Below are 18,560 nucleotides of genomic sequence, written 5' to 3'. Positions count from 1 at the left end.
GGCCACTTCCGGCGGGGCTTAGGAATTACTCCTAACTCTGTTCCTGGCAGGCACAAGTACCATATAGGGATGTCAGGGATCGAACACAGATTGGCAGCAGGCAAGGCAAGCTCCCAACCTACTGTAATATCACTTTGGCCCCTAAAGATAACATTTTAAATATTTGAGAATAAAAGAATATTTTCTAAGGATGACATTGTGATTTTTATCTACATCTCATATTTGATTGTACATACATGTTTTCACGTGTATTTAGTTTAGTGTACTTCTTGCAACAGCTTCAAGGCTGGGAAATTTTTTTTCCCCCTCATATTTTGTGGTCAGAAAAGTAAAATAATTTTTCTACAATTCATTAGAAAGTAATGTTAACTCAGGCTTTGTACTATTGTGTTCCTTCCACTAAGGCAGATAATATTAGAAGAAGTGTAGAATAATCCAATCTTTTCTGAAATTAGTAAAGTATAATAACAGCTTCCTTATTAAGTGCACAAGGATTGACATGAGCAAGGTGTAAAATTTATAGACATTTGCTTGGCAGGTGTTGGGTTCTTATTAGGTACTGCTATATCCTCCCTGTCCAATGCCAGAATTTTTTTGGTTTTATTTTGGGACCCTCCTAGTGGTTTCAGAGGCTAGTTGCTGTGCAGCGTCCTCATCTCGGGTCATGTCAAGGGGACCCTGATGAGACCTGGGACTTCCACATGCACAGCATCAGCTTTTGCGCTGTTTCCTGGCTTTGAAGTGCCAAAACTCTTTTTTTTCTTTTGCTTTTTGGGTTACACCCAGTTATGCTCCCGGGTTACTCCTGGCTCTGAACTCAGGAATTAACTCCTGGCGGTGCTCTGGGGACCATGTGGGATGCTGGGAATCAAACTTGAGTCAGCCACGTGCAAGGCAAACACCCTACCTACTGTGCTATCACTCCAGCCTTGTGTCAGAACTCTTAGGTAAAGTTGGGGATAATTTAAGAGTGGATTGAGTGTTTCCAACATCAAAGATGGAGATGCAGAGTAAAAAAAAAAAAAAAACAAACTCAAAGGAGAGCTTTCACTTTGGAGCTAATTGGCAATATCATGTAGTACAGGTACATATTTGGACATATGTGAAAGCTGATGTACATGAAAGAACCGTCTGAGAATATAAGATAATGTCTATGCAGAAGCTGGTTCTTCAGTTTATTAATTTTTCACAATTGTGTTGCCTCCCCCTTAACTCTTTTGCTAGAGGGGACTGGTGAAGAGATGAAACCCATTTTCATGTATCTGGAATTGCCAGACTCAGCTGGGGCAGATTTATTTACCACATGAATTTGTCTACCATGACTGATGGATGATACCTTTTATGATATTAACTCTCACTGTATTAGAGATGAATAATGTTCTTTGCTTGTGCAACAGTTAATATAAGAAATTAATGTAATTGCTTATAACACATTATTATGTTATAACATTATATTATAACATAAAATAATATAACAATATAAGCAATTAGAAAATAATAGAAAGTTTAAAATTACAATTTTCTGGTTTTGGGACCACAGCCCAATGCTCAGAGCTTATTCCTGACTCTGCAGTAAGGGATCACTCCTGGCGAGGCATAGGGAACCATATGGGGTGGACCATATGGGGTGCTGGGGATAGAACTCTGGTTGGCCTCATTCAAGGCAAATGCCTTACCCGCTGTACTATAGTTTCAGCCTGAAAGTTTAAAATTATTTTGACTTTGTAAAACATGGTGTAATTTCCTTCCTCTTGAGACTTATATTATTAATTTAAATTGAAATTACTTTGGATTTCCAAAGAATCAGTCCATTATTTGGGCATTTTTGAGAATTTATTGAGGATCTTTCTGGAAGAGAGGCAACTCTGTACTTTTGTATTTTAACATAATAATTCATGTATAATTTTGTTTGTTTGTTTTTGGGCCACACGTGGCAGTGTATGGGGCTTACTCCTGGCTCTGTGCTTAGGGTTCAGTCCTGGTGGGACTCAGGGGATCATATGTGGAATCAGGGATAGAACCTAGGTCAGTTTCATACAAGGCAAGCACCTTGCCATGTACTATCTCTTTGGTCTTTTACTGTAAAATTTTTCTATAGTTAATTAAAATATACCTATTTTGCTTTTCAAGGATGTTTTATTGTCAGCCAAAAAAATAGAAATTATTATAATGCTTTAATATAATGTATTATGTAGGAGAACTTTGCAACTGTATAGTCATTAAATCAATCTTATTCATTGAGCGCTGACAGTTGCCTTGATTTATGCTTTCTCATAGCTCACGTGACTGCTAGCTCGTTGCCCCTCTCAGCTTATTCATTTTGAGAATATTAAAAATAGGCTGTTGGGGGCTTAAGAGATAGCACAGCAGGTAGGGCGTATGCCTTGCAAGCGGCCAACCCGGGTTTGATTCCCAGCATCCCATATGGTCCCCTGAGCACCGCTAGGAGTAACTCCTGAGTGCAGAGCCAGGAGTAACCCCTGTGCATCGCCAGGTGTGACCTCAAAAGAAAAAAAAAAAAGGCTGTTAGCCCAGAGACACAGTACAGCTGGTAAGGGACTGACCTTCCAGGTGTGACCCAAAAAGGAAAAAAAAAAAAGGCTGTTAGCCCAAAGACACAGTACAGCTGGTAAGGGACTGACCTTTTGAGTAAGACCCTCAGCACTGGTCAGGATTTATACCTGAGCATAACCACGAGTAAACTCTGTGAACCACAGGGTGTGGTCCAACAACCAAAGCCCCCTCTCCGAAGTAGACTTATTTCTTTTACTTAATAATATTCTTTTTTGAGGAATTGATATCCAGAAATGCGTTTTAGAAAAAAAAGTAATAATTTTACTAGGTATGTAATTATCTTATGTTTTCCTCCTGCCCAAATTTGTTTTTATCGTGTATACTGTGTATCTCTTAAGATGTCTTAAATCCTTTTCAGGAGAATAGGAAAGTATAATGGTGACAGTAAGTAGTAATGATTATGTAATAGTACAACAATAAGCAGCAACAAGAAGATTTTCCTGCTTCTGTTTTAGCACCACAGGACAAAATATCGTTACTCTCATAAGGTAGTAAATCCACTATAAACATATCCACTATATGCAGTTTGTACAGTGGTAGAAAGTGAGTTCTGTCAACTCCTTAAAAAGACAGAGGAAATTCTGCAACTCAAATTTCCATTCATGTCAGTGAACTGTTCAGTAACCTGGAGCATTAACTGAATAACTCTAGCAATGTGTTTGCTGCTGAGGCATTCATGATCTAACCATTATGAGTATATGTTAAATCCTGAGGTTCCGGAAAAATATACTGATTTGAGGAATCTTTTTTGAAGTGGATAGTTAAGTGAATATTGTTTTTGTTCAAGCTGCTGTTCACCTATTTGGGATTAATATTTTGTGTAAATTTTGTGAGTGTCAGATACAGTCATTCTTTGTGTCACATTTTTCTAATGTTTACCTAACATTGTATTTATAATTTAAAAAATACAAGTATCATGATTTGGTCTGACTTTGCACTTTTTTTTATTGAATCACCATGAGCTACAGTTACAATGCTTTTTTTAATCATCAAATTTTATGTTTTAGAAAAATTTTGCCTAGATAAACATGATAATGTATTATTTTGGCAATTAATTCAGATAATCATTTTAAAAAATTTAATTGAATTAAAATAATTTATTAATTAATACTAAAAGTTGCTTTATTTCTTCAGAATCCTCCTCTAAATATCTCTTTATAATGATCAATGATAGATGGATGATACTGCCTTAATTTTATTGGTTTTTACAAATGAAAGCCAGATACCATAATTTTTCAAAAAACAATTCCTATGATCACGCTGGACAAGAGCTTAGTGTTAAAAGTAGGTATAGGGATATTCTAGATAACCTTTTAGCATCAATATTGCAAACTACAATGCCCGAAAGGAAAGAGAAACAGAGAGAGAGAAGAGAGAGAGGAGAGAGAGAGAGAGAGAGAGAGATACAGAGAGACAGAGACAGAGAGGAAAAATGCCTTCCATAGTGGGGATGGTGGTGAAAAAAATAAAATGGGATGTATTTTCTTATAGAAATGCAGAAATCATGATAAAATAGGGTTGATAGAATCATCATTATGTCATTCTGAGTAATATTGTTAGAAAATTAAAGAATAAGTCACAAAAGGAAAGAGGATACTTCTAAGTAATATATGTAATCAAGAACTTGTATCCAAAATACATAAAGAACTTTATACTGTATTCTCTTTCAGCAAAATTACTGAACACCGACTTTTAAAAAATGTACAAAAAAATTTCAAGAACTCACAATAAAAAAATTAAAAAAAAAGATTGCTAGTTACACATAACAGCATAGTCTGTGGTTTCTTTTAGAAATTGCTATATGCCATTTTGTGATATATTAAGACATATTCTTCACCCATAATAAAATGATAAAGGCCCAAAATAAATAATTTGCGAAATGATCTTCAGTTACTAAACTGCCATAAAAACATTTAAAATAAAATTTGGTTGTCAAAGTTTTTCTTTGGTGCTGAGAATCACACCCAGAGCCTCATACAGGCAAAGGATATACTCTACCTCTGAGCAACACTCTTGGCAACACTAAGAAATCTTTTACAATATCCTTGAAAAGCCAATATTAGAATTGCCTTTACTAATTAAGATTAGAAGTTCCTTTCTTAAAGAATGATGGTATAAACATTTTACTTTTTTTTTTTTTTTTTTTTTTTTTTGCTTTTTGGGTCACATCCGGCGATGCTCAGGGGTTACTCCTGGCTCATGCACTCAGGAAATGCTCCTGGCGGTGCTCAGGGGACCATATGGGATGCTGGGAATCGAACCTGTGTTGGCCATGTTGGCTGCGTGCAAGGCAAACGCCTTACTCGTTATGCTATCGCTTCAGCCCCTAAACATTTTACTTTAAAAAACAAAAGTTTGTCATTGAATTACTTCCAAAAATAAATACTGAACTGTTCCATATACTCTTTCATAGTCAAGCTAAAATTATTGGTGTAACAGTTGGAGAATCAGAATAAATCTTCCATATGGCAATAGGATCATATGTCCCATTTTTCATTTTCTATCGAATATCTTACTTTGTTACAGCTTCCTTATTGTCCAGACAAACTGGGTATGTTACATAACAAGTGGGAATCATTGCCTGGCTTTACCTTTATCACTCCATTTCCCTTAAATTCTTTTTAAAGTAGATTGAGTACTATAATTACTGACTTCAGAAAAAGTAAAGAAAGCCGGAGAATTCTTTATTTTCCTTGGATAATTCCTAAGACAACTAGTAATTTCTATCTAGAGTGACATCTAGACTATTCAGAATGATTTGTTTTAAAAACTGAGTGTCTAAATATACCTTTCTTGTAGAACTGATTTATTGTTTTGTTAGTAAAAACTGAAATTGTGTGGGAGAGAGGGCTCAATGATCTAGATCGTATACTTTGCATGCAGGAGGCCCTAGTTCTATCCCTATGCTGCATCTGATCCCCTGAGTATTGAACTTGGAGTAACTGAATATTGCTGAGAATGGGTCCAAAATAAAACAGAAGAACTGAAAACTGGAACAGAGAGTTGGGGAATGTGGTTCTGCAATAGAGGATTTGCCCTGCATGTGCTCTGGGTTTGATCCCTGTCATCACAAAAATAAAAATTATACAAATAAATGAAGCACTGCCTGTGAATGTACTCAAAACAGACACACACACACACACAATCACACACACACACACACACACAGAGAGAAACAAAAGTTGGAGGTGTCCAAAACTAATTCAGCTGTATTTAAGAGATAAAAATGAGGAGCCCAGAGAGAGCTCAATGATCTGAAGTGTTGTTTTGTGTGCAGGAAGCCCTGGTTTGATCCCTGCTGGCACTTGTACTCTCCCCTTAGAACTCTGGGAGTAGATTCCAAGTTTTTCTGGGTGTTGCTCAAAAACTAAAACCAAAACAAAAGACAAAAAGATACACCTAGTTCAGTGGGTAGTGCGTTACCTTGCATGCGGCTCACCCTGGCTTGATCCCTGGTACCCCATATGGTCTCCTGAGTTCACCAGGTATGAACTATCAGCACAGAACCAGGGGTAAGACCTGAGTGCAGCTGGATGCCACACCAACCCTCCCACCCCCTCCCCCCTAACTCCGCAAAGATATATCTAAACAAAAAAGGAAAAAAAAATCTAGTTTTGTGATTATGTACAGAGAATCAATTTAATTGAATTTTGTGATCAAGTCAAAAGTACATTCATCAGGTTATTAGAATATTAATGATATTAATGAAGAGATTACAAAGAAATGGTGAAATATTAACCTTTGTTGGGCTTTTAAAATTAATACAATGATTTTTGCTTTGTTAAGACTTTATAAAGAACGATTAAGTCAGGTGGATGCAAAACTACAAGAAGTCATAGCCGGAAAAGCACCAGAATATTTGGAACCACTGGCAACTCTACAAGAGAACATGCAGATTCGTACAAAGGTAGCAGGTAGGCAAGTGAAGTATCTTTTTCATTTAGTAGATTATAAATTCTTTAATGAATTTAAAAGGGGTTGATTTGAAAGGTGTTGACAGTTCTGATTATTAATAATATTCAAATATATTTGTACTCATAATAGTAGTTTATTACCCATCAGTCCATGATCATTATTTTTTAAATTTTAGATTGTTTTGGGGCCACACCTGGGATTGCTTGGGTGTTACTTCTGATTCTGTGCATGGGGTCACTCCTGATGATTCTCAGAGAACCACGTGGTCCTAGGGATAGAACCCAGGGGTCATGCGTGCAAAGTATGCACTTTGCCTATTGAGCTATCTCTCTGGCCCACACTTATTATTAAAATAGCTTTTTGCTTTTCTTGGCTGCTGTGGGGGATCAAAAAAAAGACCACAGTATTGTTGAGAAGATATTTCTAATCACACTGTGAGCAGTTAAAAAATCTTGATTTTTTTTTCAGTACTCTTTTTTTTTCCCAGTGTCATAGCTTAATTTCCTATTAGATAAATTAATATTCCACTTGAATAGGAGTGATAAGGACTTTTTAGTTTACATATTTTTTAAAAGTTTTATTAGAATATTATAAAACAGGGGATTATACTTCACCTGAATAATAATTTTTCTGTTTGGAGGCCACACTCAGGGCACTTACTCTAAGCTCTGGGCTCACAGATCACTCCTGACAGGACTAAGGAACCACATGGGATGCTGGGAATAAAACCCTGGATTGACTGTGTACAAGGCAAATGCCCTATTCATTATATACTATTTCTTCTGCTCCCCTGAATAATAAATGTATCCTTTTGATGTTCACTTACTCATTATGTGACTATGGATAAATCAACATGTACTATAGTTGCATGGTTAATGTTCAGTTTTCTGCTTGTTGCTGGAATTTAGCTTATTAACTGTGTCCTAGGACTCACAATAGGGATATATAGATAATTAAAGATCACGTGATTTTTCATATTTATACTAAAAGTTAATTTTAATTAATGAGTATGTTCATTGTTCTGGGGATACAAGTTGATCCCCATGTACTTGTTATTGTTATGTAAATACCTATAGCATTGTTGATAACAGTTTCTTTTTGTACTAAACCTCCCTTACACATCCGTTTTATGCTTGAATACTTAGTAACTAAGTATGTAAATGATGTGACTTAATGTGGTGCTGTTTTTAAAGTTTGACTTTGCACACCATTGAAAATGAGCACATCCCTAATTTTTGTTGACATTCTGAAAGAGCTAAGACTCATTGGATGTTTAGGAAATAATAATGTGAGCCAGTGACTTTTCTGTGCTGGGGCTTCTTCGAGGGTTTTGTTTGCGTGAAGTGGTATACATTGCTCATGGCAAAATTTCAGATTCTGTCTCTTTCTATGCACGAAAGAAATTAATTTCTAGGGCCACTTTTTGTGTCAACTTTTGTAAATATGTTTACTATTTCTCCATTGAAATATGTGCATGGCTCTGTTAATTGTGTTACACTATTATCTTGGAAAACTCTCTTGTGGATTCATCGACCTTGTAGATGAAGTCCTGTTAGAAGTATGTGATCATCATAGATTTTATTGCATAATTTGAAAAATCTAACTCCTAGAAGCATTAAAAGGTAAAGGTAAAGGCCCTCCCGTTGATCATTGATTTGCTCGAGTGGGCCCAGTAACGTCTCCATTGGAGACTTTGTTGTTACTGTGTCTGGCATATCAAATACTCTCGGTAGCTTGCCGGGCTCTCCGAGAGGGGCGGAGGAATCGAACTCGGGTCGACCATGTTGGCCGCTTGTAAGGCGAACGCCCTACTGCTGTGCTATCGCTCCAGCATTAAGTTCTGAAAATAAATATTCGTTTTTTATAAAAGATGTCTTTGATGACTCTGGTATTCAGTTGTTACTTTGAGTGTATGTATGTGATTCACGACACCATATACTCAAATATTTTATTGAGTTCCCAGGGCTTGTCTTTTCTTACGAAGAGTTATTTTCATTTTGCTCATTTCATTTTTTCCATATCAAACATTCCAGAGTAGTTTTTAGAAGACTGGGACATGAACTAAAATTTGCAGTGTAGTTTCTTTTCAACTCTTAAACTGTTTTTTTTTTTAATATCTAGAATTGATTTCTCTGGCTTTTTCGGTCACACCTGGAAGTGCTCCTGGCTATACACTCAGGAATTACTCCTCACAGTGCTCAAGAGACCATATGGGTTGCCTGGGATCAAACCAGGGTTGACTACAGACAAGGCAAATGCCCTGTCTGCTGTGCTATTGCCCCGGCCTCTTAAACTGGTTTTTAATCTTTTTTGATATATTTGTTTGCTGTTTGGTGGCCACAGCCAAGAGCTGTTCGTGGTAAGGGTCCCTCCTGGCAGTAACTTGAGTCTCCTCTATGCACATCAGGTGCTGTACTGCTACTCTTTGAGCCATCTACCCAGCTGGTAAATATTTTAACTGAGCCTCTATTATTTTGTTTTTAAATACAAAATTAGAAATAACTGGTTAATTTCTTCGTCATTCATTTTTTAAAATGTAGTGAAGATATTCTTGTAGGAAGAGATGAGCAAACTCCCTATTGCTAACATAATCAGAGTAATTGTGTTTGGTTGCAGGAATCTATAGAGAGCTCTGCTTAGAATCTGTAAAGAACAAATATGAGTGTGAAATACAAGCATCTCGCCAGCATTGTGAGGTACGGTTACTTTGCTCAACTTTCAAGCTAACTTTATGTTTTCAAGCCTTTTCCAACTGCAGTTCTAAAAAAAATTAAATAACACAAAAATGATACTTTAGTTCATCACTTGTGTGATTTTTCTTTTTTCTTGTTTTTTGAATACAGTTTCACTGGAAGCTGTATTGGAAATAGAACACAAAGAAAGGATCATAGAAAAGAAACCAAGTGAGCTAACTTTAGAAGTTTGTCATTTGACATCACTGAAAATATTAGTATAATTAATGTAATATACAAATTAAGATTTAAGAATGCATCCAGTAGTAATGTTAGACTATTGTAATTATTTATTTGTTTAATTTTTTTTTTTGGTTTTGGATCACACCCAGTGGTGCTCAGGCCTTTCTGGCTCTGCACTCCTGGTGGGGCTCTGGGGTTCATATGGGATGCTGGGGATGGAGCCTGGGTCTACCTCATGCAAGGGGAGCCCCCTTCCTACTGTCTGTTGCTCCAGCCCCTGTATTTATTTTTGACTCACTAGATCTGTTTCCATAGCTCTTTTTTGCAAGGGAGGTTTACGCTCCACTGCCGGAGCATGGGGCTTCTCCTGATTCTCTGCTCCAGGAATCTCTCCTGGCATTACTTAGGGAACCATATGTGGTGTTGGAGATCGAACCCAGGTCAGCAGCATTTAAGGCAAGCACCTTTACTCCTTTATTGTCTCTCCAGCATTTATTTCCATTACTTAAGGAAGAATTGTCCATGGGAAAAATACGTGTATTTTATGTACTCTTTATCTTTTTCTTTTTTGGGGTCACACCCAGTGATGCTCAGGGGTTACTCTTGGCTTTACACTCAAGAATTACTCCTGACAGTGCTTGGGATGCTGACAATCGAACCTGGGTTGGCTGTGTGCGAGGCAAACACCCTACCCGCTGTGCTATTGCTCTGTACTATTTATTTTAAATACTGTTTTAATCACAGTGTTAATTTTGCAGATAACTTTCTTTTTATTTGGGAGCCACACCTGATTATACTCAGTGCTTGTTCCTGTACTACTTATTTTAAATATGGTTTAAACCACAGTGTTAATTTTACAGATAACTTTCTTTTTGTTTTGGGGCCATACCTGGTTATACTCATGGCTTATTCCTGACTGCACTGAAGGGCCACTCCTGGCAGGCTTGGGAGATTTAAGTGGCACTGGAGATTGAACTTGGGGTCAGCTGCATGCAAGGGAAGTGCCCTAGATGTTGTACTCTCTCTCCAGCCCTGCAAATAATTTTCTTTAAAGCTTAGACCAGGTCATAAATATACTAATAGGACAAGTTCTGTAACCATTCTGGTCTTTAGTATATCATATCTTTATATATTATTAAAATACTGGGTTGATAGGTTAAAAAATGAAGCTGCTTGTTTGATTTCTTGATTACAACTGAGATAAAACATCTTTTTGATATTTACTGGCTGCTTGGATTTTCCTTTTCTAATAAGTGCCACTTCATGACTTTTGCCTTTCTGGTAGATTGTTTATATATTCTGGATATGATTACTTTGCTGTTTCTATACTTGGTAAATATTTTTACCCAGGCAATGGATAAAAATCACCTTTCTCCTAACTTGATATATAGGAGTTTTCTCTTTTATTGTATTAGTTATCATTTGTCCTTAATCATAAGCATGAGCTTTGTATATCTTTTCTGCTTTGAGGTACAAAGTCCTGTTTTTCTTTAAAAGTTGACTTTAAACCTTTGGATTGCTTAACTTTCTTTAATTTTGTCTATGAACCTATCTGTAATTTTTTTATACATGTGTAGTTAGACTGATCACTATGACATGTTCTGTTGTTTTTTATTGGGCAAAGGTGAAGACTTCACCTACTGGTAGTTAGCATTAGGACTCTTATGCTTGTTTTCAATTCAATCAGTGGCATAGTCTATGCTGCAAACCAGATTTGCAAAGAATGGCCACTTGGTCCAAACAGAAGTAGATGAAGTATTTTATTGTATATGTCACATGACTACCAAAGTTTTCTCCCATGGCACAGTGTAGGTGGGATTGTGCTTCTTTAGGTGTAAGTTGCATTGTCTCTCTTTATGTTTTTCTACCTTCTCAGTAACACATTCCTGAGTCCAGCCTGCCGTATCTCTGATGGATTCTGGTGGTGACTTTTCAGACAGGTAGGCAGGTGGCTGTTGAGCAGGGCCTCCAGGACATTCCTGGGGCTGAGTCAGATCCTGGGTGCTTCGGGCCCTTTTGAAGCCAAGGCACATCTCACACACTTTTTTGTTTGTTTCTTTGTTTGTTTGCTTTTGGGTCAAACCTGGCATTGCACCGGGGTTACTCCTGGCTCATGCACTTAGGAATTACTCCTGGCGGTGCTTGGGGGACCTATATGGGATGCTGGAAATCGAACCTAGGTCAACCACATGCAAGGCAAATGCCCTACCCATTGTACTATTGCTCCAGCCCCTCACACACCTTTTATGCTCCATGGCCTGATGTATGATTTTGGCAAAATTTCTCTTTAAAATCACATTTCTTAGTATTTTGGATATTTACCCTTTTTCAGATTATGGGTTGCAAATCTGCCATCCATTCTGTAGATCACCTTTTCATTCTTAACTGTGTGAAATCATTTATGCTTGATGTAGTTGGATTTGTTTGTTTCTACGTTTATGTAGCCTTCAGGACTGAGTCATCATTTTCAGAGAAAACTTCCTGCATAGGCTGAGGCAGATTTGCCTCTAGGAGGTCTTTATGTTGTAGTTGTTATTCTTGTTGAGACTGGCCACACCCAGCTGTGGTGGGAGGGTATGGAAGTAAGGTGGCATGCAGTACTGGGGAACAAACCCAGGATTTTGCATGTACATGTAAAACATGTTTTCTCCCCCTTGAGCCCACATCCTTTTTTTTTGTTTTAAATGTAGGAGTACTGCTGTTTACTCAGCCACTGATTAGCTGATTGAATTGGGCATGAACTCCACCTTACTTTTTTTTTTATATAATTTTATTTATTTTTTTTCTTCTTATATTTATTTATTGAATCACTGTGAGAAAAGTTACAAAGCTTTCAGGTTTAAGTCTCGGTCATACAATGATCAAACACCTTTCCCTTCATCAGTACTCATTTTTCACCACCAAGAACACCAATATGCCGCCCTCCCATCCCTCCCAATGCCTGTAAGGCAGATGATTTCTACTTAACTCTTCTGTACATTGATTACATTCATTATTTCGATAAAAGATGCACCATTATTGCTTAGAATTTCCCCCCCAACAATCAGAATTGCTGAAAAGGCGTTGTGAAATACTTTGTTTTCTATAGCTGGTATGAGAATCATATAATGTCATATAATGATTTTGGATTTCTGCAAAGAGCCAGATCACTAGGAGATTGGTTGTGTGTTTTCAGAAGGTCCGGCGGTGCTCTATCTCTTCCGCCGGTGCTCAATCCGTTTCTCCCACCCCAGGGAGGTTGATGGCAATGGGCAGGTGAAGCAATGAACGAGGGCCAGGCTGGTCGGTATCAATTGTAGTTTATTCCAGTCTTCACTCTCACCTCTGATTCTGCCCTCTGGAGCCCAAGCTCCCGAGCCCAAGCCCACGCCTCAGCTTGAGCCTCTGCCCGAGCCTCTGCCTGAGCCTCAGCCTCTGCTCTCTTGAGCCCAAGAGCCCAAGCCCCCTTTGAGCTTACAGTCTTAGTTTATATAGCAGTTGCATAGGGTGGTGACACAAAGGTGGGCTGAACATTAACAAATCAGCAAAGAGAGGTAAAACCACTCCTCGAGGAGATTAACTCAAGGATTAAATCTCATCTAAAGAGATTTATTCCAGATTACTAGGAGATCTGCTCAAGGGTGGGATCCCTACAAGGGTGTGTTCTTTCCTCAGCTAGTAATCTACTTAAATAGTTGTAGTAAGTCTACTTCTAATATTTCTAGCAATGTCATTCTGTATGAGCACAGTAAGAGATAAATTAACAGTTTGGTTCTTCCTGAGGACATCTCACTATATATTCCGCTATATATATGGGCTGGAGCGATAGCACAGCAGATAGGTTATTTGTCTTGCATGCAGCCAACATGGCCAACCCGAGTTCGATTCCTCCATCCCTCTCAGAGAGCTCGGCAAGCTACTGAGAGTATCTCGCCTGCATGGCAAAGCCTGGCAAGCTACCCATGATGTATTCGATATGCCAAACACAATAACAACAAAGTCTCCAATGGAGACGCTCAAGCAAATCGATGAACAATGGAAGGACAGTGACAGTGATATCTATCAGGCCAGGTTAGTCTTCCTAGCCCCAGCAGGGTCCTAGTCTCATCGTTACTTACTTTTGGATCATGACAGCATTTGTCTATGATCATGCCCTCAGTTTATAGTTGAGTATCGTGGTGCTTTGGCCTGGCCAATTTTTATGCCAGGGTAGCTCACAGCTTGCCCTGGTCCATTCAGCCCCTCGTCGGGACCCTGCTTTTGGGGTGCCAGGAACTAAGGGCAACTGAGTCAAGAAAGCAGATGCCCAGGAGTAAATATTATTCGGAGTCAAACAACTCCCAAGTTACAAAGCATAATATTAACTGTCTTTCTGTGTCCAGACAGAAAGGACATTGCTTTAAGGTAAACTATGCAGAGGACATAACTTACAATACAAGTTCAGTGTCCTTAGAAGGATCTAATCTTACAAGCTAACAGAATCTGATTAGGGAGAAAAGGTGATTCATTGGCTGGGGAGGAGAGCACAGAGAAGAGTTTACAGATAAACAGAGGAATGGGAGCACTGTGATGGGTGTAACCCGATAAACCTAAGCTCCTTGTGGCAGTGTTATTCTACAGTTGGTTTCTGTGTGTCTGGTGTTGTGGCTGTGCCGGAGAGCCACTCATCGGAGGCAACTTGTGACCTTGGTAGGTTGTGAAGGACGAGCCAGTACTGCTCCCCATTCCCATGAGACTGCAGTTGCCCCGTCACTGCTGGCTCATACCTGGCTTTTCTATAAGCTCTGAGGCGGTGGCCACCTTGCTGTGGGGGTGTGGGGGAAGGGGGGAGGGCGGAAGGGAGCAACACCCTTTCCCTCCTGGGGAGGCATGGCGCCATAGTTGAATGCATGGTCCATTCACTTTTCTGCCGCAAGCCATCGGGCTCTGAACTAAGTCCTTTTGCCTCTGGAGCCATGGCCGTGCCAGAGAGCCACTTGTGGGGGGCAACTCATGACCTCGGTCAGGCTTGTAGGACGAGCCGGTACTGTACCCCTTCCCATAAGACTGCAGATGCCTCGTCACCGCAGGCTCATACCTGGCTTTCCAATAAGCTCTGAGGTGGCGGCCACCTTATTTGCGGTCCAGATGCATTTCTGCCAAAAGCTGCTGTGTTTCAAGATTTGTTTCTGAGTCTCTGGGATCATGGCCATTAATCTGCTTGATCAGGAGCCAGGGATGCTGTTTGTAGGCGGCAACTTGGGGTCTTGTTGGGATGGGGAGGAAAGGGCTGGTTCCACCCCCGTCTGGTGAGGCCCTGTGTGTCTCATTACTGCAGGCCCAAATCTGACTGTCCTGTGCCCTCTGGAGGATGGAGGTCACCAGGCCGCCAGGGGGAACATGCTAAGGCCTGAAACCTATTCCCACCTGGATTGCCCCAGCACTAGTAACCTACTGCAGGAACAGGATGCGTTTCCACAAAAAGCCTTTGGGTTCCAAGATTTGTTTCTGAGTCTCTGGGATCATGGCCATTAAGCAGTTCAATCAGGAACCAGAGAGGCCTTGCCTCCAATTATATAGCTGAGCCGGAGGTGGTTTGTGGGTGTGTCTCCCACATACCTAACTTTTGGCCATTTACTTTCTTGCTAAACTTTGCCCCAAGTTTTTGGGGTCTGGCCAAAGGCACAGCAGCAATTTTGGGGTATCTGAAAGTCTGACTGCTGATGCACTCACCCAACAGGTGCAGACTGACCTGCTGGTGGCACCATACCCCTGAGCCCACATCCTTTTTAGGTGGTTATTATTATTTATTATTGAACCACATGAATTACAACATTACAAGTTATTCATGATTAAGTTTCAGGCCTACAGTACGTACAGTACCAACCCCTTCACCAGTGTCCACTTCCTCCATCAGTGTCCCCAGTTTCTGTCCCAGTAGGTGAGTTATTTTCATCTTTAATCTACTATTTTGTTTGGGGGAACCACATCTGGTTGTGCTTTTGGGTTACTCCTGGCTCTGTGCTCAGGAATTACTCCTTGCAGTGCCCAGGAGACCATATTGGATGTCAGGGATCAAACCCAGGTTGACCACATGCAAGACAAATGCCCAATCCCACTGTACTATCTGTCTGTCTGATCCCCCAGTCTACCTTTTTATTCAGCTTAAAGTTTTCTAGGACTACTCTTAGCTAATCTTTAGCTTTAGGATGAACTTCTCAGAGCTGTTGTCCCTGTGCCCTCCTAACTTGGGCCCATGATCTCTTTTTCCCAAACAATCTTTAAAACCATACCTCTAGTTTATTGACATCAGAAAATATCCTCCAGGGATTCACTGGAGATGCTTGATACTTGATATGTAGACTGTAGACCCAAGGAGATCGCCACTCAATACATCTGTTGCAAACGACAACACCCTAAAGGAAAGAGAGAGCAAAAGAGAATGCCCTGCCACAGAGGCGGGGCTGGGTGGGGGTGATGGGGTGAGGGAGGTGGGAGGGCTACTGGGATCATTGGTGGTGGAGAATGGGCACTGGAGGAATGGGTACTCGATCATTGTGTAACTGAAACAAACCCAAGCACAAAAGTTTGTAAGTCTACAACTGTACCTCATGGTGTTTCACAAAAAAAAAAAAAATGCAAAGAAAAGAAAAGAAAATACCCTCCAGGCAGGAAACAACGTCTCAGCAGGGTTTCTAGTATCTTGGGGTTTTTTTTTTTTTTGGTCCTTAGGGAGAATTGTTACTTTCTTAAGAGTTTAACTGTACCTTTTAAAAGAATGTTTTTAGTGTTTTACCAAAAAAATCTGACTAGGTGGGATGAAAGTTCTTGTTTGTTTGGAAATGTCTGTACTATATTGTTAGAAATAAAAACCAAACCAAGGTAGTAGGGTTTTTTTTTTTATCTGTATTAATACATTAGTATTTTTCCTCTTTCATTAATTTTTAGTTTTGAATTCTGCCTTCCTTCATAGACATGCTAAGTATTTAACCTGTAATTAATGTCCTGTAACTTATTGTTTGATTTTTTAAAATGTCTAATTATAGTGCTTTACCTATTATCTAAATAATCTGAAGATATTTGCCAGTAATTCATGAATAATTTAGACAAGAAATAAGGGTGAAAGGGATTGGGAAGTGTGCTAGGATGTAGCTGAGTGATAGAACACAAATGCTTATCATATATGAACCCTGTGTTTGATCCCAAGATTAAAATAAAATGGAAAAGGAGTTCATACTTAAAATATATGTTGTTTATTTGTGGCCCATTGTAGTCTTTATAACAAATTTATGGAGTAGGGATTATCTTGGTTTTATGAGTTACTTGAGCTTCAGCAAAGTTAAGTGATTTGCTTAGGGTCATACAGTTAATGAGCAGCAAAACCTGAATCGAAATTCTTTGATCATTCAGTCTTTCATGGAGTTTATCAGTAAAACTGAACTTCATTATTTATGTAAGACTTTTAAATAGTTTATTCCCTAGTTCTATATGTGATACTCATAGAAGTAATTTTGAGAAGCCAGGGAAATGGGGAGAAGGGAGACACATTACCAATGGGCAGAATACAAGTTTTATTAAGCAACAAATAGAATACAAGGACCAAAAACAGAAACTCAGTTGTGTTCATTCACATTTGTATACAGAATATGGCAGAAAACTACAGAGGCAATTGAGGCAGCAGATGGTTTGTGTCAAATTAAGGAACTAACAGTATGCCAGACACTGAGACAGGTGGAGATACTTTATGTAGGTTTTCTCATTTAAGCTTCCCTACAGAGCCCAAGATGAAAATAAAGACTTAACAGCAGGTGATAGTCAGGTTCACAAGAGGAATTCCAGTTTGTATTTATTATTCAGGTTGCATGATTTTCAGTGGTGTAGGTATCTATGCTTGTGGTATACAGCGTGGGAACTACACCACACCCACCATTAAAATGCCAGTATTCTTCCACTCCATCCCTCGGTCTCTTCTAATCTGCCCTGTCCCTCCCCCAGCCACCACTATGTACTCACTCCTGTTCTTAGAATTTAAGGATTTGTTTTTTATTGACCTTTGTCATGCTTTGTTTCTAGATATCTCACATATGGGTGAAATGCATTTTTTAATTTCTGTGTTAATTCCCTTAACATGATAACTGCCAACCAAATTGCAGTGAACTGCAAGATTTCATCTTACAGCTGAGTAGTATTCCATTGTATATCGAAGCATACTGTCCTTTCTTTTTTCTTTTTTTAGCATTAAAATTTTTTTTAATAAATCACCATGAGATACAATTACAGACACAAACTTTTGTGATTACGTTTCAGTCATACGATGATCGAGTACCCATCCCTCCACGAGCATAGCACACTTTCTTTACCCACTCATCTGTTGTTAGCCACTTGTGTTTTTTCCTAATCTTGACCACTGTAAATAGCACTACAGTGAACATAAGTGTGCATATATCAGTTTGAATTAGTGTTTTTGTATTTTGGGGATAGTTACCAAGGAGTGGAGGATTGTAGTTCTTGAGAAGATTAGAGAGCTCTTAAGGGCTCTGATCTTTTGATTGTATATTAATTTAATTATTTTTGTCCTGCTATAACATTTGTAAGTATCATTTGAGAAGTCTAAAGAAGGAAACAAATTCAACCATAATCTACCAACGAGAAGTAATCATTGTTGTTAAGTGGGTGTATGTATTTATAATTGTTTTCAAATAGTGGTTATGATTCTATATATGCCATTTTGTATCCTAACCAAGTTACAAGCAGCATTTCTTGGCCATTCCACAAAATAGCTTTAAAAATTTATTTTCAGGGCCTGATATGTATATATATTTATGAAGGTACAGGCCTGTTGTGATAAGCAGCAGTCTTCTCCCATTTGTAAATTTTATATCTCGGTGGCAGTTATCCAACTTTTTTGACATTTGGAATTTGCTTCTGGAATTTGCTTTTATATTTTTGAGTAATACAAGTTTTATACATTGTTTTCTGTTGTGGAAGTTGAGGATTCCAGATTAGTTTCCATGACCCTATTCTAAAATTGTCATGTCTCTTTTTTTGTTTATATTTTGGCTTTATCCAGTAGTACTCAATGCTACTGATTACCGAGTTGCCCTGTGCACAGGGATTACTCCTGGTGGCCTGTGAGAGTCATATGTATTGGTGGGGCTAAAACTCGGGTTGGCCACGTGGAAGGCAAAAATGCCTTAC

General features: G+C 38.9%; 1 protein-coding gene across 2 annotated transcripts in view; it reads left to right on the top strand.

The window, feature by feature from the left end:
- The window catches only part of BRMS1L (BRMS1 like transcriptional repressor), a 53,275-nt gene that overhangs the window by 7,897 nt on the left and 26,818 nt on the right, over positions 1 to 18,560 (top strand). For both annotated transcript variants that reach the window (XM_056133384.1, XM_056133385.1), the window contains exons 3-4: positions 6,361 to 6,488; positions 9,106 to 9,185. In XM_056133384.1, the coding sequence (XP_055989359.1) occupies positions 6,361 to 6,488; positions 9,106 to 9,185 (208 nt within the window). The remainder of the gene's footprint in view (positions 1 to 6,360; positions 6,489 to 9,105; positions 9,186 to 18,560) is intronic.

The sequence above is a fragment of the Sorex fumeus genome, unplaced genomic scaffold (assembly GCF_029834395.1).
Source record: "Sorex fumeus unplaced genomic scaffold, SorFum_2.1 ptg000098l, whole genome shotgun sequence".
Taxonomy (NCBI): domain Eukaryota; kingdom Metazoa; phylum Chordata; class Mammalia; order Eulipotyphla; family Soricidae; genus Sorex; species Sorex fumeus.
This window is presented reverse-complemented; position numbering and strand designations above follow the sequence as displayed.